The following is a 23,071-nucleotide window of genomic DNA, read 5'->3' on the forward strand; positions in this document are numbered from 1 at the left end:
GCCTTGACCACCTGGCCATGTTGGTTATAGGTATTACAAATATTTTTCATTCATTAAACATCGTAGAATATAATCTGTTCAGAAGGTTCACGTATCCTCGTATCTTATCTTTATAGTGCCAACATATTACCAATGTATCGTTAACATACTGCAGCCATCTTTGGGTGGGGAGAGTCTATTTTGGAGGTATTAGTTTCAGTTCCACGTGGAGGTTACTAAAAAAACCTGATGATAGGATTGAGTTCATAGCTAGGACTTCATCTTATTGATGAGAGACCCTAGTAGAGTAGATAACGGACCAGACTTTCATCAACAAGATCCAGTATCGAACCTTGGTCAGTACCAACACAAAAAGTACTCGTTCTCAGGACTTTCTAGAAGATTAGAAGCCTAAAAGTAGTATAAAACTAGTTAACAATAAGTTTATAAATATAAATAGACGATATTAATTAATCCTACATGGGTATTGTGTAAACTAGTAACCATGGAAACGATCGTCACAACTTTACCGAAAACATTTAATTCTGTATATGTGAATAGTTCATAATGAATATGTACAATGGAAGTCCAGTAGCAGTAACATTTCGCTTGAATAGTTAACAATGCATATGTATGATGGAAAACCGATATCACATTAAAATATCTGTTTTTTACACCAATGTTTCAATAAGAAACGTTTGGTAGTTATATTGAGTTATAAAAATATTCCTATGTTCAGCTTGAATCTTACAATATTTCTGATTTTTAATTCACGAGTTTCGCTTCCCAACTTCTAACTTCCCTCTATACTGTCTTCCATTTTATAACAATCTTTAAACTTATTTTGCTATTATTACAAAAATGGTGTGAGTTTCCAAATGAAACCTATTGGCTAGAGAAGTGACGGTTCATGCTTTCTCGTTGTTTCGATCTTACAAAATACAGATATGACCTTTGACCTCAATTTAAAGGTCAGATCTGGAGGTAAGAGTGAGGACTGTAGACTTTTAGGATGAAATTGACAGAAGATGATATTTTAACTACCAAGAGGGAATAAAATTTTCAAAATGTGACTCTCTTTTTGTTGGGTGGCCACTGGTCGACAATAGACGGCGCTCTAAACGTCAGAAAAAAGTTGTCTGTAATACAGAAAACACTGCTACCAGCTATAGAGCTAACAACTAATTTGATAGTTTTATAGCGCCAGAAATAAGTGGTGGTAAGTCTTTTGAATGTAAATGAGGAAATTAAAAAATATATCAAAGTCACGTTTTGTACCCTGTAAAAAGTGGCCGACGCTCCAATCCAACAAACCCGTTTAATGGAATTTCTAATGAATATTCATTAAGGCTAGGCTAGCTGAACATTGAATAACCACAATGATCAGAAAACCCAAGTTTCCTTACGGGTTTTATGTAATCGATATGTTCAAGGGTAGAAAGGCCTTAAAAGTAAAATTTTCAACACTAATTATTCATTTTTTATATTCCTGAAAATACCTTCGAACCCCCAAAGTCGCCATTCTGTGCTTGCAGATACAAATCATGGTTTGAACTGTTCCGTTTACTAAATAAGGTAAAGAATTTTAGGATAATTCAAACAAGTTTTAAGGCATTGTAGGAATTTACATTTTCTCTCTAATTTAAATAGTGTATTCCCCTGAAAAAAAAGTGAAATACAGTCAAGCCTGTTGTTGACTTATAAAAGTACTTTACTTATCTGTAGATTGTCATTAGTTTTCAGATAACTAGAATTGTTTGTTGTCGTGAAATATGCTAACACTTTTGAAATTTAACAATAAAAAAGTTGCACTGAAGTTAAAAAAAAAAACTTTTCTGGATACAAATACAATACACAAGAATGGTTCCAAGATAGATAATATAAAATTAAAAGAAAATAAAACAAAGTGTATCATCACATGAGTACCATTACTAAATTACTTGCTTAAGGTATGAGTTTTATGACCACGAAAGAAGATTAAACCCATTAATAATTTATCATCACATGAGTACCATTACTAAATTACTTGCTTAAGGTATGAGTTTTATGACCACGAAAGAAGATTAAACCCATTAATAATTTAAAACCGTTGGTGGCAGCTTTGTGTTTTCAGTGACGTTTCAACTTAATGAAACTATTTCCAAGTTGTATAGACTCTACAATACTTCCTGTGTTCCAAACTGTTGCATGGACTCTACAATACTTCATATGTACCAAACTGTTGTATGGACTCTACAATACTTCATATGTACCAAACTGTTGTATAGACTCTACAATACTTCCTGTGTTCCAAACTGTTGCATGGACTCTACAATACTTCATATGTACCAAACTGTTGTATGGACTCTACAATACTTCATATGTATCAAACTGTTGTATAGACTCTACAATACTTCCTGTGTTCCAAACTGTTGCATGGACTCTACAATACTTCATATGTACCAAATTGTTGTATGGGCTCTACACGTCTTCCTGTGTACCAACTTGTTGTATGGGCTCTACACGTCTTCCTGTGTACCAAATTGTTGTATGGACTCTACAATACTTCCTGCGTACCATAATCAAACTAATTATGTTAAGGTGGCAGGAGAAACATGAAGTCGAAATATTTCCACACTTCAAATATACTTACTATATAAAAACTAAAGGTATCCAAAAGGAAAAAACCATAAAGACAACTATTTTGATAATATAGTTGATTGTATACAATAAATGTAATTTACTAGTTGGAATCGCCAACATAAACCAAAAGGTGTTATTTTTCAAGGTTACTCTGACTCCCAAATACCGAAGTTAAATTTAAATTAGGTGGAAAAGTTCGTCTTAATAGTTGTTGATAGGTTTATTGAAAGTTTAAATAGATGAAAATATCACGAAACTTTAAAGCAAGGAAAAGGCCTTTTATGAAATGTATTACCTGCCCACTATTTCATCTTAACCAATGGAATATTGAATATTTAAAAACACGTGCACCAAGTTGAATTGAGTTAACAATAGGTGTGTAAAAAGTTCGATTGTTATGGTTAAAATACACGTGGACAACTTTTGATTCACGCCGACCAAAAAAATCAGGATATTGGTTAACAATAAACCTCTTGAACCTCATTCACAAATCACAAAATTTCGCAAGGACCATAAATACAATTCGGAAACACTAATTTAAAAATCAATATTTAAACGAATAATTCGCTCAAAAGTAGTGTTGTCTGCAATGCATTTATAAACAGCTTATCCTGTGTACGTTATTTCGACATCATACATGTATTTATTTCTCATATCCAAAAACAGTTCTCGAAAGTTTAAAACACCACTAGGCTTAATTTACGTGCACATTTCCAACACGAAACGAACGCCATTGTTTTGTAACAACAGATAAAAGCGTTATGTTTCTGCATTCATTTATAAGAGTAAATTATGAAACATGATAGAATCCACACATTCCGGAATTTACAGACGTGTTAGAGGATTCACAAAGAGTTATCAGGTATTACAGCCAGATAGTCGCAAGTCAACAGAATTAATGTTAAACCTTTCACCATCAAAGCAACTAGTTTATAGTATGCATGTTCTAATTACCACCACCAGCATTTCACCCGAAAAGGAAATCACAGAATGTCAATCGTAATGCTATTGTTAATCATTAACTCTTTCCTCCTAGAGTCTTCCGTCATCCTCTCTGAATCATCATATGTGTTTCATTAATTCAGTTCGTCTAGTAGCATCACTCTCTTCCGCCTGTGGCCATTTTCTTTTCATTCTTTTTATCTTCAAAGATTCTTTTTCATAAAGCCTTCTCCAATAAATACATTATCCTCTCCAACCTTGCATCATTAACTTTCTTTTCTGCCCAACCATTTCCCAAATTCTTCGACAACAGTTAAAAACTTTCTACTTTTCTTGTGTTACATTTCCTCATAATCCAAAGCTCCATTAGTTTTCACCACATCCCATACGAAGATTTCAGCCGGTATCGTGTCCAGTCTTTTGGTTAAAATACGCTTCTTACTAAATGTTCTTTTTCCCATTTTAATTTTTGATTTCATTTATTTGTTGTCCTACTATCTAGGTCTTCATTCTCCCATTTCATCACCTTTGTTTTTCTAATTTTCACCTTCATCTATTGTTGTTTCATTTAGTTTTGTACTGAAATTCACAGCCCTTCCAACGAACTTGCAACCAAAGCCATATCGTTAGCAACCTTGCCTGTTTTGACTTTCATTTCTTCAATATTTATTTTTACACCCGTTTCAACTTCTTCCTTTGGATTTCGCGCAAAGCTAAACGAGTACTATCTACGCTAGTCATTGCTAATTCTTAGACTATTTTAATTGAATAGTGGGATGGACCGTCATGTTATGCTATTCTATCATTACAAGCTTATCTTACACTGCTTCCTGCATCAGTACCTTAGAGTGTAAATTAAAAAGCAAAGGCGATGATGAACAGATGTGTACTATTCCCGATACCTCTACTATCTCTTCCTCTGGGTCATCGTCAACTAATCTTGCCACAGTTGTCTGTCCAATTTACAAATATGCTACGAGTCGTGTCTCTCTTTAATCTGTTCCAGTAGTTTTGGCCAGTATATTCCACCAAACTAACCTTACCAATTCATGAAGCGTACATACATACATTCCAAGAAGTTTTCACTCCGTTCTCATCATACCAACTGTTCTCATATTCCACATCTTTCTTGACGCCGAACTGATCTTTGCTAATAGATACTTTTATCTTCTTGATTACTCGTACTGTACTCTATAATGTCTTTGGTGGTATTTCCGATGTGTGAAAAATCAAATTAATGGTACTGCAGTCTTTAAATTCTTTAAGAGCTACCACGATAGTCGCCATTAAATCTTCAGGTTATTTTATTTTTAATATCAATATATTCTAGAACTACTGGTATACAACAAAGCTAAACAAATTAATATAATTTTTTATAATGGTAGAATACCATAGATTTGTCTACATATCACCATTCAAGTGACTATCTTATACCATCAGTTATGCTTAACTGACACCCTGTTATGTGATTCGTCTTTCAACATAATAATTAAACCAGATTTATTTGTTTTAGAACGGAGTGACATAAGGTCATCTGCTGTGACCACTGTTGAAATCGTACCCCAGATTGTAGCCTTGGAAATCCGCAAACTAATTGCTGTTCCACCATGGACACGATTACATTGGGATCATCTTTTATGATTGAAAGCACTAGTGTTGAGGTACCTTGATTAATACGTTAATAATATTTCTGCTAACGATAAACACTAACCTTTTTGTTTATAATAAATTCTGCACTACATCCTTACGCTTCATTTAACCGCTTCATAAACGACTTCATATCCCAAACCAACCCTTTTTTAACACTAAATTTGAACTAGTATGGCTAACTGAAATACGTTAAGAATACTAAATAAAATTAACAATGTGTAAATATACTGTTGCTACAAAAATTAAATTTTGGGTATAAACGTATTATTGGTGGAAGAACCATACAACTTACAATTTTGGTAAAGGCTTATAAAAACATATAGATTCATGAATGACAACAGCAACAATAAAAAACTATAGGTGGCTTTGTGAGATACCTTTGAAGCCCAAATTTTATTTCATCTTGAAATGCAGCAAGATACGATATTTAGATCACAATTTCTTTTTTTTTAATTTTGCGTAAACTTACATGAGGGTTATCTGCGCTAGCCGTTTGTAATTTAGCAGTAAAAGACTAGAGAGAAGGCAGCTAGTCATCACCACCCACCGTCAAATCTTGGGATACTCTGTTGTCAACAGCTAATGGGAATGATCGTCGCGTTATAATGCCTCCATGACTGAAAGGGCGAACGTGTTTGATGGGACGGGAATTTGAGCCCACGAACTTCAGATTGCGAGTCAAGAGCCCTAAACACCTGGCTATGCCGAGTTAGACGAAATAGGACAGGACAAACAGTAACACGAAGAAAGACGTCAGTAACGCATCATGAGAGGCCTGGCATGGCCAGTTAGTTAGAGCGCTCAACTCGTAATCTGAGGGTCGCGGGTTCGAATCCCCGTCACACCAAACATGCTCGCCCTTTCAGCCGTGGGGGGTGTTATAAAGTGTTGGACAATCCCACTATTCGTTGGTAAAAGAATAGGTTAAGAGTTGGCAGTCAGTGGTGATGATTAGTTGCCTTCTGTTTTGTCTTATACTGCTAAATTAGGGACGGCTGGCTCAGATAGTCGTCGTGCAGATTTGCGCGAAATTCAAAAACAAACAAATAAACTATCTGTTGTGTCCAATCAGAGGAATTCAACCTTTAGTTTTAGTATTGTAAATCCGAAGATTTACCGCTGTCCCACCGGGGAACAGTATACAAAAAAAATAATAATAAAAAAACAACAACTTATGTTTATGAAGATAAAGTTTAATAAATAAATTAAATGAATAAAAAATCACACAATAGGTAGTATAAACATTTATATTAAATTAAAAGTAATACAAATAAACATGAAATAAGTGCAAGGCTAACCTTGGAATACCTGCTTGAAACCACGGTGCACCCCTTAGGCCTCGTTCTTCACACAGTTTAGGCTGAAGTGAATCATGCCTGAAAAAAAAAGTTAATTCTAAATATATATTATAATAGCTGACAGAATAAACTATGTCCAATATAACAATGTCCACGAGCTTTATAAGGAGGTTTATTTCTTGGCTCATGAGAGTGTTTAGATGTGGCAGGTTTGTAAAGATTTCACTTATTTTATGGTTTATGAGTGTTGTTAGTAATCTGGTAATTAACAAACACCATACAAGTAAACACAAGGTGTCCCCCGATTGTTAATCACAATATTTGGACACCGTTTGAAAAGCAAATTTAAGTTTAACAAATGACTGACTGTTGACCCTCTGTACGTATAACACCTGTCATCTGACATTCACAACAGTTACAAAAATTGACAGTTGACTCTTACGATGGTTATAACAATTGACAGTCGACTCTCACGATATTTATAGGTTAATTGTTAGTAATTTCCCAACGATTAACTCCTGAATACTATTAACATAGCAGTAATATATTTAATTAAGTGATCTCCTAACATCTTCTTCATGAACACTGAATCATTAATCCATTTAATATATAACTATAGTTAAATTATAACGTATAAAGTGCTCACATATCTTGTAATTCCAGAGAAATGAGGGCAAAGTGTTAATTCTAATCTAGTGATTACCTAATTTCTAGCTTTAGAATATCAGAGATATAACATTGGTGATTACCTAATTTCTAGCTCCAGAATATCAGAGATATAACATTGGTGATTACCTAATTCCTAGCTCTAGAATATCAGAGATATAACATTGGTGATTACTTAATTTCTAGCTCTAGAATATCAGAGATATAACATTGGAGATTACCTAATATGTAGCTCCAGTGTTATGACGATAAAGGGCCAATTCTAAGTAATTTAGTGAAAACCTAACTTGTATCTAGATGAAGGATTAACGGCGACTTAATAATTGTAACCACGACAGCTGTTCCAGTTCTACCGTTAGACAGAAACATGCGTCTCATGTGTCTGATGTACGTGACAATATTCCGATATTCATACCTACCTTTCTGGGGGAGGAGGGGGAGTCCCACTAGTGGTGCTTCCGCTTGTTCGCTGGCTCCTGCCACTGCCGGACTCGACTCGTTCGTCTCCAGACGTCACGGAACCCGACAGCGAGGGGGCGCTGTGTTCAATAGATGAATGTGAAGATCGTTTGCTACTAAAGTCACTAGATTCATCCACTAGACAATCTTCTGCTGTAGTGGTGGAGATTGGCGACTTCTCTGTTTGTTTCAACGAATCGCAAGACTAAAGATATATATATACAACAACAGAAAGTGAACATCATTATGAGTTCAACTAGTTGTATTCAAAATCATTTTCCTTTATTTATATATATCACACTAACAATACGTTTACTTCGTGATTCGTTGATGGCAATATACACACACCAACAATACGTTTACTTTGTGATTCGTTAATGGCAATATACACACACCAACAATACGTTTACTTCGTGATTCGTTGATGACAATATATACACACTAACAATGCGTTTACTTTGTGATTCGTTAATGGCAATATACACACACCAACAATACGTTTACTTCGTGATTCGTTGATGACAATATATACACACTAACAATGCGTTTACTTTGTGATTCGTTGATGGCAATATACACACACTAACAATGCGTTTACTTTGTGATTCGTTGATGGCAATATACACACACCAACAATGCGTTTACTTTGTGATTCGTTAATGCAATATACACACACCAACAATACGTTTGCTTCGTGATTCGTTGATGGCAATATACACACACTAACAATGCGTTTACTTCGTGATTCGTTGATGACAATATATACACACTAACAATGCGTTTACTTTGTGATTCGTTGATGGCAATATACACACACTAACAATGCGTTTACTTTGTGATTCGTTGATGGCAATATACATACACCAACAATGCGTTTACTTTGTGATTCGTTAATGCAATATACACACACCAACAATACGTTTACTTCGTGATTCGTTGATGGCAATATACATACACCAACAATGCGTTTACTTCGTGATTCGTTGATGGCAATATACACATACTAACAATACGTTTACTTCGTGATTTGTTGATGATAATATACGCACGCTAACAATATGTTTACCACGTGTTTCGTTAGTAATATAACTATCATGAAAATACATACACACTAACAATAAAACAAAACAATAATGTTTTGTTGATTTAATATTACTATTATGAAGATATACTCACATTAACAATATATTCCCTTGGTAATTCGTTGATGTAATACAACTATTATGACAACATAGAAACAGGTAATGTCCAAGTGGCTATAGAAAATAAATAATTCGTTGTTTCATAGCAGCAGCTCAAGACTACATTAACACGGAGAAGAGGCACTAATTACATCTACTGTACTGAAGATAAAACTTAACTACGATTCTTCTGACTTGTTTAACCAACTTGTCTGCTGTGTTAAGAGTGTTAGTAATGCTGCTCAAATTCTCTAGTTATATATCTATGCAACATCTGGAGGTAACGTGAATATTATTTCTGAAGAGTTGAAAAATGCGCTCTCTGACAAAAAAATACAATTCATCCACACTTTCGGACCCTGCACGATTCTAAGTCATAAAATAACCAAGTCACTTTTAAGGGGAATCAAAATAATATTAAGTATACAATCGTCATGCTCTTCAAGTCTCAATGCAGCGCCATCTGGATAGCGTTTACATTTTAGTTTAGGTTCGCGAGTGCAGTTATCACGTCATTTCTTTTTCATTTCACTTATTCACCACACAGATATCTTGGGACATACTAATTAAAAATAACGAAAACACGTACGTAATGATAATCAAATAAATCAAATTTATATGATAAGAAGTTGAAATACCCTTCAACTGACGGGGAATGTTTAAACTCAATTAAAACAATGCAAGTTTAACAATAATGATATATTTTAAAGTAATTACTTGAACATAAACTGTACCTCAACATTTTAAAATTATAAAAATTTCTTCATAAACAACATTTACAGTTTATTTTCCATCTATCAATAAATAAAGATTTTAAGGTGATTTCCACCCTTGAACACCCTATATCTCATTGGATATGAGTAAAGCATGGTTTGAGAAACAATCTAGCAACTTTCATACTTTGACCTTGAATTTCTTTAGAATATTCAATATTGTGCAAAGCATTGAACTGAAAAGATTGTTTGTGATAGACTCAACAGGCTAGAAGTAATTAACTAACAGTTTTTACAAAACAGAATTAGGGATAATTTCAACTTTGACCTCCTAGGTTAAGTTTTTTAATTTCGCGCATATCGGGGCAACCTCCTCAGGACATTTCCTATAATTCATAGTGTTTACGTAGATATTTTGGTTGAGATTGGCCTAACAGGTTCGAAGGAGTTGCGGTGCTTCGCCTCTTCTTTATGGGTATTTGGGTATGTTAATAATTATATATCCAGGAGGGTTAGGTGTAAAAAGACTTGAGTGAAAATAAACACACATTTAGTTCTTGAATTTCGCGCAAAACTGCACGAATGCTATAAAACGCCCTAACCACCTAATCATGCCGGAACAACCATCTTGAGACATTCCCTATAATCCATCGTGTTTACGTGGATATTTTGGTTGAGATTGGCCTAGCAGGCTCGAAGGAGTTGGAGTGCAAACAAACCCACATTTACTCTTTATATGTGTAGATTATTTCCAAGATGTTTCCATACGTTTATAATATTCTAGCATTCTTTTGTCTTCCCCATTATAAATAAAACAGGGTAGAATGAACCAAACTTTAAATAACTAAGACAACAGACTATATTTTGTTATAAAAATCCTCAAAAATCGTTGTTTTATTCTAATGGTACCTAACCATGATCAAAGGTGATTTATTTTAGTTGTACTCAAAGATGTCTAGAAGTGATTTACTCTAGCTGTACCTAATTGTAGCTATAGGTGATACTTTCTAATTCTACCTAAATGTGGCCACAGGTGATTTATTATAGCTGCACCTAAGGATGACAATAAGTGATTTATTATAGTTGTACCTAAGGATGACAATAAGTGATTTATTATAGTTGTACCTAAGGATGACAATAAGTGATTTATTATAGTTGTACCTAAGGATGACTATAAGTGATTTATTATAGTTGTACCTAAGGATGACAATAAGTGATTTATTATAGTTGTACCTAAGGATGACTATAAGTGATTTATTATAGTTGTACCTAAGGATGACAATAAGTGATTTATTATAGTTGTACCTAAGGATGACAATAAGTGATTTATCATAGTTATACTTAAGAATGACAACAAATTATATATTTTAGGTGTACCTACATATGGACACGAGTAATTTCATGCGTTTGCCATAATTAGGCAGCATATTTTCACCATATCTTCCAACACAAATGTTTGGTTGGTTTCTAATCTAATGCTTGATTAAAATCTCCGAAATATTTTGTTCTATATAAAAGGATATTAACTACATGCTTAAAAATTCATGGTGTTACTCCATATAAAAAGCAATTTGCTGAACAACGCCTATGTATGAACATGGTTATTATGAAATCCACCTTGAAAATCCTAGCTACTACCCAGCTTCTTCCAGATTGGCTGGAGTAGAAGAGTTATATATTGTGTCTTTATCATCACATAATTGTAGATTGTTTGTTTGTTTCAGAATTTTCATGGAAAGCTGCAAAAGGTTATCTGCGCATAGTTGTCACTGACTTTAAATTGATATACTAGAAGGATGGCAGTTAGTCAACAACATTCGCCACCGCCTCTTTGGCTACTGTAATTCAATAATTCCCAGAATGGGCATGCTAACCACTGGGCTGCGCCCAACCAATGACGTAGCAAAATCATAGCCACTATCTATTTTAAAGCCCAAATCATTTATGAATGTCGTAATAAAGAAAATACTGATTAATCACGCGAAAGCATGTAATTGATTGTTTTGAATTTCCCGCAAAGCTATACGAGGGCTATCTGCGCTAGCCGTCCCTAATTTAGAGGGAAGGCAGCTAGTCATCATCACCCACCGCCAACTTTTGGCCTACTCTTTTACTAACGATAGTAGAATCGACCGTAACTTTATAACGCCCCCACAGATGAAAGGGCGAGCATATTTCGTGTGATAGGGATTCGAACCTGCGATCTCAGATTACGAGCCGAGTTCCTTAACCACCTGGCCATGCCGGCCAAAGGCTTGATATTAATCAGTATATAAAACTACGCATGTATATTTTATACAAACCATGAGAAACTTAACGTTACGTGGTATTCGAAGTGAAAAGAATGTATTTTTGAATGATTTCTTTGTTCGTGTATTTTCTTTCCAAATTTCTCGCACAAGAAGCTTGCACAAATAGCGAAAAAAACTGATTTACACAAAATGATATAGTGTTACATCATTGGATATGATGGCTCCATCTAGTACACAAAATTATAATTACATCAACTACTTCAAATTTTTTTTTTTAAAATTTCGCACAAAGCTACTCGAGGGCTATCTGCGCTAGCCGTCCCTAATTTAGCACTGTAAGACTAGAGGGAAGGCAGCTAGTCATCACCACCCACCGCCAACACTTGGGCTACTCTTTTACCAACGAATAGTGGGATTGACTGTCACATTGTAACGCCTCCACGATTGAAAGGGCGAGCATGTTTGACGCGACAGGGATGCGAACCCGCGACCCTCAGATTACGAGTCGAGTGCCTTAACACGCTTGGCCATGTCGGTCCTACTTCAAAATGACTAAACATTTTTATGTAAGAGGTAACAGTAACATATGGTGAATCTACATTTTTATTATTTAAGTTACGTCATATTTTAGAATTTAAATGTTAGTTTGATTAATACCTAATAATAAAGTGTAGAATATCTTGGTGGTAAAATAAAATATGACATCAATATTATCCATGCTTTTCCCGTCATTTCAAAAGTAAATAAATATTAAGTTTTGCGTGCGCACGTTTTCACACGTACCGCGTGAAGTAGACGCTCTAAACGGGAGATGGCTGAACGCTTGGACAACACCAAGAGCGGGTTCGAATCTCCGTCACACCAAACATGCTCGCCCTTTCAGCCGTGGGGGCGCTATTATGTGATAGTCAATCCCATTATTCATAGGTAAAGGGGTAGCCCGAAAGTTGGCGGTAGGTGTTGATGACTAACCACTTTCTTCTAGTCTTACACTGCTAAATTAAGGTCGGCTAGCACAAAGAGCCCTCGTGTAGCTTTGCACAACTTTCCAAACAAACAATCTTAAGTATAGACTATACACCCAAATCATTAGTGCTTCAGCCACTTTCCTTTACAATATAAACTGGAAACAAACCTAAAAATTTCCAAATAGCGTTCTTCTTTATATTCTAAGCGACCAAAACGTAAATTGATAAGTCAAACTCTGTATTTAAAAATAAAAGAAATATAAACCACAACGTATATCTTACGAACGTTTTAATCATATGAAACAGAGTTCCTGTATCCTGCAGTAAAAAATTAAACAGACATTGTCTGTTTTTTCTCTCCTTTTTTTTATGGTAACTCTGTTATATGACTGAACCAAATTTTCATCTTTTTTGGTCTGTAGTGCAGCAGGCCATATCGGAACCAGCTTGTCACACGAGTCCTGTGGTGGATTTAATCAACGCAGCCAAGAAACCCTGCCACGAAGACGAAAGGTTCGTAGAAAAATTAAAAAAATCCTATAGACTATTAGAAGGAAAATTCTTGGTTTTTACCACATTCATATATGCAAGCCAAATTCTTTTATTGGACGGCTTCAAGAGTTGTCACCAAGCTTCGAAAATAAAATTTACGCATTGCAATGACAAAATATACACTTATACTATGTTTATTATGTTTTAAACACTACACAATTTATTTAGTTCCAGAAGAAAAGAATGCATAATATTATTTTAACCACATTAGATCCGTCATATCCATTGCCGAAGACGCATTCTGTTCAATCCAGAGTTCATCATAGTTTACACACATCCATTTGGATAACTGGTGTACACAAATCCATGAATCTTGTAGAAATCTTTAGCAGGTTTCTATATTTTATATCTACCCTTAAAACTGATAAGTAAAAAGAATGCTGTGAGAAACTGGGTAAATTAAATACTGCGTTATTTTTAAGCCTGCTTTTGACTTAGCCATTGACATCACCAAAAGGTATAGTAGTCATGACTTTTTATAAATCTAATGTTATTAATAATAACTTCAAAATGTTTACACAGCTTCAATACCACCTCAACGTTTGAGACAGAAAGAGCGAAGTGTCTTTTAACTTTGAGACGTTTTTTTTTGGGTATTACGTGATCACTACCTTTTATCTAGCACCAAGCTAATTTTATGAACCTAAAGGTAGTGACATCACTTGTGAAACATCTTCGCACCTTAATGAAGACGCGTTGACGCTATTGTATTTTTTCTTCATGTATCGATAATGTGAGAAAACCAAGAGTTAATTTGTTGTTACACTAAATATCTGATGTTTTTTATTTATCTCTAACATGTACTATATGCTTAAGTGTCAAAAGTACATATAAAAAGGACAAAACGTTGACAAGAAAACGAAACAATTACATATAGTTTTAGTTGTTTTTCTAAATTCCAAAATCGAGTCAATTACACAGTTCACGTTTCGATTAAAAATACCAAAAATAAACGTCTAAGTAAATTAAAATAATAGACATATACAGATATAGTGAAACATACATTTCCACACATCCTTTAGGTTACTACTAGCAAGCTAAGTATTAATGAATTATTGTGAAAGACTAGAGGGAAGGCAGCTAATTATCATCACCCTTTACTCACAATCTGAGAGTCGCGGGCCCGACCAAAGAGGCCTTTCATAGAATACCAAAACTCATCAGCTGGGCTGGTCTATGGCATCCAAAAGTTCAATTGGAATACAGTTTAGATCTTGATTAAACAATATAATTTTATGTTGTGGTGTTAAAAAAGAAAAAGTGAAGCAATGCAAAGATAATCATGTTAAAGGTTTTTGTGTAAAAAAATGTTTCTATTAACCATACACAGTTATGAAATAATCAAATTAACACTAGGTAATACTTGTGTACAGAAAATGTACTTAATTTGTATAGCACTCATTAAAGACTTAGATAAAAAATCTGGTCTTACGTTAAGTCTAAAGTACTTGTTTAGTTTAGAATTAAGCACAAAGCTACACAATAGGCTATCTGTGCTTTGCTCAGAACCCGGTTTTTAGCGGTGTGAGTCCACAGACATACCGCTGTGCCACCGTGGGGACTAAGTTTAAAATAATAATAAAAAGTTATATGTGGAAGATATGATAATTCTTTGGGCACATAAACATATGTACAAGATGGAGTAAAAGTGACTAGAAACTGTTATTAAGAACACAGTTCAAATTCTAAACATTACTCTGAAATAGTAACTAGTTTTAACAGCCGTCGTTATAATTCCTTCAATGTTAACCGTATAATACCAACAATACCAACAGTTTTAGTACTAACTATATCGTGACTTGTGTAAGAAAACGTTTTAGGCTTCGATAAGGTGGCTGAATGCACAATTTTTGGAAGACGACATTTTCATTACACGTGTGAATTACTTTAAAAAGTTTCTTAAAATAAGGTTCTTGTTTGATAAAGTTGTATATTTATTTATATTTCAGATAATGTTTAAAGAAATAAAAACTGGGACGGTTTATGTATATCATATACTTAGATTTCAAGATAGAAAAACGTTGTATGGTATTTGTTTGACAGATCAGTTATTAAACATTTCGAGAAAGATCGAAGGAGTTAGGGCACATTTTTAAGGTTAAAAGGGCCAAAAATGATGAAGGTCATATTTTCCGGGAAATAACCACTGAATTTCTAGAGGGCAAAACTACGAGGTGACACCATCGAGGAAGTATTCATTCAATTTTGAAGAAGGGTTTGTTTATTTCTGAATTTCGCGCAAAGTTACTCGAGGGCTATCTGCTCTAGCCGTCCCTAATTTAGCAGTGTAAGACTAGAGGGAAGATAGCCAGTCACCATCACCCACCGCCAACTCTTGGGCTACTCTTTTACCAACGAAAAGTGGGATTGACCGTCACGTTATAGCGTCCTCACGGCTGAAAGGGCAAACATGTTTGGTGTGACGGAGATTCGAACCCGCGACCCTTGGATTACGAGTCGAACGCCTTAACCCACCTGGCCACGCCGAGCTTTGAAGAAGGGAAATTAGGCGTAGGTCATTATCTCGAAAAACAAATCTACTTAAGCTTTAAGAGGGCAAAGGCATGAGACGTACTCTACTGCTCTGGCTACGTGCATGGAAATTTTCTGACACTGCCACACCATATTCTGTAACCTAAGAGGTAGAGACGTTGGTCCTGTGTGTTGAAACACTTAAAATGTACCGTTACACACAAACAATTAAAATACGAAAGCAAATTAATGAAGAAGTATTGGAACATGTAAAGGTAAAAAGACAACTGTTGAACACACGTGGGAAATAGAAGATGTAATATTTTTGACATATTAGATATCAAGGAAGGTTTATAAAGGTTCTGATATATACAAAAAAGAGAGTGTAAAACATGCAGGCTATCTTGGCTCAACTAGATTAGCATTTGCCTTCAGAACTGGGAAGGTCAACACAATTGGATGATAGACTGACCACACCATTTGTTTATAATTCCCTCCAATAAAGTTTTATAAGACTCTGGGTGAGAAGGAGTAACTCACCCAGAATAACTCGAAAACGGATTGGGGTTATTATAATAATCACGTTGTGTATTATCCAATAAAAAACACACACGTGCTCCACTAATAACTCCAACAAATCAGATTATCATGTATTTCAAAACAGTATCTTTCTTTAAAAATTAAGTAAGTTTCATGAAAGAATACAGAACGCTTTTCTTGAAATTGTCTATAATTATATTAATTTGTAGTTCAGTTTTAAAGCTAGGAATGACCAAATTATAGGTTCAGGTATGCTTTTATAATTCCTACGAGTATTTTTAAATTTTGTGCTTGCACTCTTAATTATAAAAATTGTTGACAAAAGTTTTACATACGAAGACAAACGAGGGTAAACACAAAAAATAGAAAAACTGTTTTACCTTTTTCTCTGAACAGGAACCCTTTTCTCCATTTTCTTGTATAGGAGCATTTTGACTGTCCCATGATGTTCCTTCATTTATATAGCCTCCCGAAAGAGGGCGTTGGTTTGAGTCTGCTTTTGTCATAGAACTTTCAGAGCCTGACGTGTTTTTTATGTCTATAGTTTTGACCAAAGGAGGCTTTTCTTCTAACTGTCTGTTTAATACAGTGGGAGAATTGTTTTCACTGCTGCTTGTAGGAGGTGACCAAGGGTCCTGGCTACCGGATGATGCGTCTGTTCTAACTGGAAGTGACAGAGCGCTTCGACTCGCAACTGTGGAAGGCCAATGGGTACACCTAGTTTCTGGCAGAGAGGACGCGTTTCCATTCATGCTCCCATTCGCAAGTTCAGATACGCTAGGAGTAATGGTCACCGTGGTCAGCTCCAAGACATTGTCCACCATGGGGTCATGGTGTCGATTGCCTCCTACAATCTTTTTAGCCTAAAAGAAAATATTAAACCTACTACATTTTACAAAGCCCAGACAATATAAAATAATACAACTTACACAACACTGATCCGGATCAAAACGTTCTGATAGTCATTCGTTAAAACTTCATGAGGTAGGAACCGTTTCTAACAATAACAACATCGTAGTTTCGAGTTTTTTCTTTTCTTTAATTTCGTCCTCTTAGCCATATACCACAAAGTATACTTTCAACATTTTGTTGTGCACTGCGTCAGGTATTGTTCCCCTTTACGTTAAACCATGTTAGTATTCGTAACTTAAATAATTCTATACTACAACAAATATTATCAGTATTTTGTTATTATGGATAAATAACTGATACAGCGATAAAATAAGTGAACACAAATAAACGTTTTAATAAAGTCACAAAGCAAAGATCGTATATTATCAAGTCATCCCACAAATAATGTCCGAAAATTTAATACAGAAAGTGCATCATCATTTCTGTCTTTGTAGAAGACTTTAATGACTAAATATGTAGTAGGACGTGTATAAAAATGTTCAGACAAATAAACGAAACTAACCCAACTCCACTTTCTCAGATCGTTAACCAAATAAACCTTTATGAAGATGGATTTGTCTGAGGAGCACATTAGACATATAATGCTTTATGAGTTTAAAAAAGGTAATAGTGCTGCAGAAACTACACAAAACATTCAAGGTGCTTATGGTGCGGAGTCTCTCAATGAAAAAAAATGTCGTGTTGAAGGTAGTTTCAGAAGTTCAGATGAGGTGTGTACAGCTTAAGTGATGAGCCACGTTCAGGTTGTCTGTTGAGTTTAATGATGACTTGCTGCTGGCTACACTTGATGAAGATTGTGCTGTAACAGTTGAAGAACTAGCACAGAAGTTTAATTCAACCCATTCAACAGTTCACCGTTATCTGCAGCAGAAACCAACATCAGAGCAAGAGTGGACATTTGCAGTTCTCTGCACTTTCATGAACGTAACTCACATGTTTTGGGCAGGTTAGTGACTGAAAATGAAAATTGGATATACTATAAAAATGTTAAGTGCCGCAGACAATGACTTAGTGCAGGTAAACCAGTTAAAGCACAACCCAAAATAGACCTCCACCTTAGGAAAGTATTGTTAGGCGTTTGGTAGGATATTGTTGGTGTGATCCACTTTGAACTGCTCCCATTCAATGTAACAATTATATCAGACTTCAATTGTCAACAGTTGAAGCGCTGGAAAGAAAAGAGGCCTGCTTTGATCAGTCGTAAATTGTTGTGTTACACCTGGATAATGCACAGCTCCATACAGCAAAGATCACATCTGCAAAGATTTAAGAGCTAGACTGGGAAAAACTTCCACATCCTTCTCATTCTCCAGACCTTGTCTCATCTGATTATCATCTATTCCGAAGGTTGCAGAACTATCTTGATGAAAAGAGCTTGGAACACATGAAGATGTCAAAACTACCCTTTCTACATTTATTTCCCCAAACCCCAAGAATTTCATAGAAGTGGCATTCAGAAGCTTGTGAATCGTTGGTAGGAAGTAATTAATAATAATGGAACATAGATTATTGATTAAATAACATAAAAGCGTTTGAAATCCTTTCTCTTTTTCTGAGTCTAAAATCGGACATTACTTAAGGGATGACCTGATATAAAAACACAAAGTGACGAACTTACCCCGTTTTAAAAACGTTCCATATATTATTTCTTTTTCAGATTTATATGTTTATAAAAAATCATAATATTTGTTCAAACCCTCGAGGCACCAGAGTTATTTAAGAAAACAACTAATGATATAAATGTTCAAACACACTAAGAGCCCAAGTTGTTTTACGAAAGAATTAATGATATAACGTGTTCAAAGTCATTAAAAACCTTGAATGTCTTAGAAAACAATGATATATAACGTGCTGAAAGTCACTAAAACCATGAGTAAAGTTTTCATTTGTTTCTGTCGGATATCTATGCTAACCGTTCATAATTTTGAACTGACGGACTACAAGGTAAGCAGTTAGGTAACAACATCCATCACCTGACTGGTCTACTATAATCGAATAATGGGAGTAGATAGTCGCTTTATAGCGTATCTATGGCTTCAAAGGGCGAAGCGCAATTTTGTGGCAATGAGAAACAAGTATTTACACTACACGTTAACTTTTAACTGCACTCGGTCGCTTTTGAAATGCAAAATTCTTATTAAATTATAAAGCGCTAGTTAACACTAAAATTTTAGTAACGTATAAAGTACTTGTTTAAAATTACAAGTTGTTAATGGAATACAGAGCGCTATTTAGCATTGAAAGTTTACACTTTTTAGTAGATTACAAAGCTATATTTAATATTACATATTTCAGTAGTTTATAAAGTGCTCTTTAACATCATAAGTTGTTGGCTGATTAGAAAGCGCCATCTAGAAGCTGACGCTTGGTTCCTGGTAAATACAATATAATTTTATTTCGTCAAGCAACTTTTTACAAAGAAAAACTTTATTTGCCCTTAATTTAAATCTAATCAGCTTATCCGTTACCATAGAAATAAAATTTACTAAACGTTTACAAAGGATTAAAAAAGCTTAGACATTTATAATATTGAATTAAGTATTTTCTAAATTAATAAAGTATTACCAGAACGTGATTTAGCATAACGAGAAACAATGATTTCATATTTTGTGTTCCATAGAACACAATATTACTTCAGCACCAATGGGGAAGGAAGTGTGTGTGTGTGTGTGGTTGGGTGGGTATAAAAGTCGACGTAACAGTATCCATCAAATAACCAATCAAATGCTTTTGTTAACATTTTCAAAAATATCGTATCAAATTAAAATATGTATGATTATTCTCTCTATCGCAGTTTTACTGTTATTCTAGCTTCGACCAATAACAAATAGATTTCGTAATGACTAAATGTGACGTTTATATTTTGGCTGATATCCAACTACACAGCTTAAACACGTTAAAAAAATTTAACGTATATGTAAAGGCATTTCGTTTGAAAATATTATAATGTTTTTCCCCTTGGAAATATTCTTACCTAAATTAAATACACATTTCCTACACAAGGAGTCAGTAAGGCATTTTTTATGGAATACGTTCACTTAGTAAGTCTATCAGCACGTGAAGATGTATCATCATCTTTCCCTTTATTTGCTTCCGTAGACACGTTATATTTATGTTTTTATCATTAAACGTGATGACCATATGGAACAGTTCGCATAAAACATGTGAAACATTGTAGAAATACAATTATATTTCTCACGAGATATTAGTATTAGGTCTATTACATTTTTAAACACTACATCCTTAATCTAGTCCCTTAGGGATTTTTAAGAATTATAAAAGTGTATAATAATACTGTTCCAAAAATAGTAATGGCCGTAACATCATTTGCACAAGTAATGAAAACATTTTGTAAATATAAAATGATGTAGAGATGGCAGTGCTAAAAATAATACGCACAAAAATATAGGAATGATACAGTTATAAATGAGTCATCCTTACATGACTTTCAATATTAAAATTTAATGTTACACTGTAAAATGCACGATTATCAAATCAACACGAGGTCAGTCAAGCCGACCGCCTTCGTAACGAAAATCTATAATAATCATGGCATGTTTTGATTCAACTTGGTTTTCCTTATACGTAAGTCCTAGATTCTTAATTACACAACATGGCCATGATATTACGATAAACGAATTGGATACCAACAGTCAGGTATATATATATACTTCCAGCTGAAATAATATTAATGTGAAGTATAATTTTAGAGTATAAATCACATTTTAATACTGTAAGTCGTGTAGGGATGATATATGTATAGTGGTACCATCTCTATAGCCTTGTTTGCATTTTTTACTTTTACAAAATCTCTTATCACTTGTTTTGTAACGTTTTACACCCTGACTGATAGCACGTGTATTCCATGAATGGCTGTAATAAAAATAAGTATCATGTGTATTGAATTTTAAATTCCTTTACTTCATACATAACTTAGGAACAGATATTATAAAACGTGTAAAGCTCTGAGTATTTAAAACCTTAGTTATATAATGTTCATACATTATTGATTAGTAATTCTGTTTCACCCTGTACTTACGCTTTCCAAAGAAACAACAGATTTCTGTAAAGAAAGCTAACTTCAAGGAGTAATATAACATTGTCTTCACCCGAATTATTATTTTTTAAAATTACTTCTAGCTATTACGATCAAGGGATAACATTGTACACTAGCCAGAAGCACAGTGTGGATATAAGTTTAAACTGACGTTAGTCATAAAATATTTGTAGAGCTATCTCGACTGAAATAAGAAAACAATGATCAATTTGTTGGGTTGGTTTCTTTCTGGTTTAGTATATTAGCGAAGGTTTCTTACCTTTCTTTGGTCTTGTTTGGTAGAAAAACAAATGAAAGTGGGTGGCAATGATCTTTTAAAGCAAATCTCTGTGTCATTGTTGATTTTAAATGTGCATATTTATGTTATACACATTGGATACCTTGTTTATTCCTACAAATAGTCTACCGTTTATAAGCTATTTTATAGAATAACAGTTGTTATGATGTGTTTGCAGTATCTCAGCCAGCCTGAAGAGCTCTGGATTGAGCGAAACGCGTCGTCGACGACGGATATGATATGTATTATGTGATTTTAATACTACTTGTATACACTCTTATAATTCTTGAAAATCCCCATGGGACTAGATTAAGAATGTATTGCTTAAAACATAATAGGTCTAATACTAATATAACACCTAAAGTTGTAATCACTGTTCTTCAGCCTAAAAAAGGCGTACACACCTTAACAACTGTTATTATATTCATATTTTAATTTAATCTTTTTCCGTTATTTCATTGAACAAGGAAAATAACTTTATAATGGACCCGGCATGGTCAGGTGGTTAAGACACTCGACTCGTAATCTGAGAGTCGCGGGTTCGAATCCTCGTCACACCAAACATGTTCGCCCTTTCAGCCGTAGGGGTGTTATAATGTGACGGTCAATCCCACTATTCGTTGGTAAAAGAGTAGCCCAAGAGTTGGCGGTGGGTGGTGATGACTAGCTGCCTTCCCTCTAGTCTTACACTGCTAAATTAGGGACAGTTAGCGCAGATGGCTCACTTTAGCTTTGCGCGAAATTCAAAACAAACTAAAACTAAACGTTATTGCATTTAGCCTAACTACCATTCAAACAACTGATCTGTTGCTTACGTTTAAAGATTTTTCAAGCTTAAGACAATTTTACAGGCTTATGGAGCTGGCTGCTACCGTAGACCACCTAGAAAACTGCAGATTAACGTTGGTTTAATTTGTTTTTCTCACAATTACCTTAAATCACAAAGAATGAGAGAAAAAATATATGATAAATGTTTGCTCTGCTCCTTTTTTAAGAATAATCACTTGGATTCGAGAAATAAAAATTAATATTTAGTCTTAATCATACAAGCTAGTCTCACTGTAATGCAGTAACAGATATAACAGTACAGGCGTCACGTAAAGACCTAATCTTTGAAGAGTTACAGCAAAAAGACAACACTAAAACAACAGAGACTACATTTCCAGTTAAAAACAATAAAACAAAAAGAAAGCAAAATTTAATTTTACTTCATTACTTCAGTGAAAGCACGTATTATTAGCCTATAACAAAATTAATTTATTCGGCCTTTGTAGTTGACCACAGCTACTCGAAAATGTAATTTATTAATTTTCACCTGGCAAATCAGATGTCAGTAAATAACAACTAGTATCTTAACCTTTAGGCTAATCGAAAATTTAATATGATCAAGAGAAAGGTGAACCTAAGTTAAACATTGTATTTGTTTTTCTATGTGTTGCATTTATTTTTCTGATCAGTTCTCTTTTTTTTTTTTGTTGTATTGCGTATGTCAGTTGTGTATAAATAACAGTATGGCATTAGACCGACAATA

General features: G+C 34.4%; 1 protein-coding gene across 6 annotated transcripts in view; it reads right to left on the reverse strand.

Moving 5' to 3' along the window:
- The window catches only part of LOC143230528 (uncharacterized), a 286,917-nt gene that overhangs the window by 12,872 nt on the left and 250,974 nt on the right, over positions 1–23,071 (reverse strand). For all 6 annotated transcript variants that reach the window (XM_076464250.1, XM_076464254.1, XM_076464251.1 and 3 more), the window contains 3 exons: positions 16,675–17,157; positions 7,577–7,821; positions 6,492–6,569 (listed from right to left, as the gene is read on the reverse strand). In XM_076464250.1, the coding sequence (XP_076320365.1) occupies positions 6,492–6,569; positions 7,577–7,821; positions 16,675–17,157 (806 nt within the window). The remainder of the gene's footprint in view (positions 1–6,491; positions 6,570–7,576; positions 7,822–16,674; positions 17,158–23,071) is intronic.

This window comes from Tachypleus tridentatus, chromosome 10, assembly GCF_004210375.1.
Source record: "Tachypleus tridentatus isolate NWPU-2018 chromosome 10, ASM421037v1, whole genome shotgun sequence".
Classification (NCBI taxonomy): domain Eukaryota; kingdom Metazoa; phylum Arthropoda; class Merostomata; order Xiphosura; family Limulidae; genus Tachypleus; species Tachypleus tridentatus.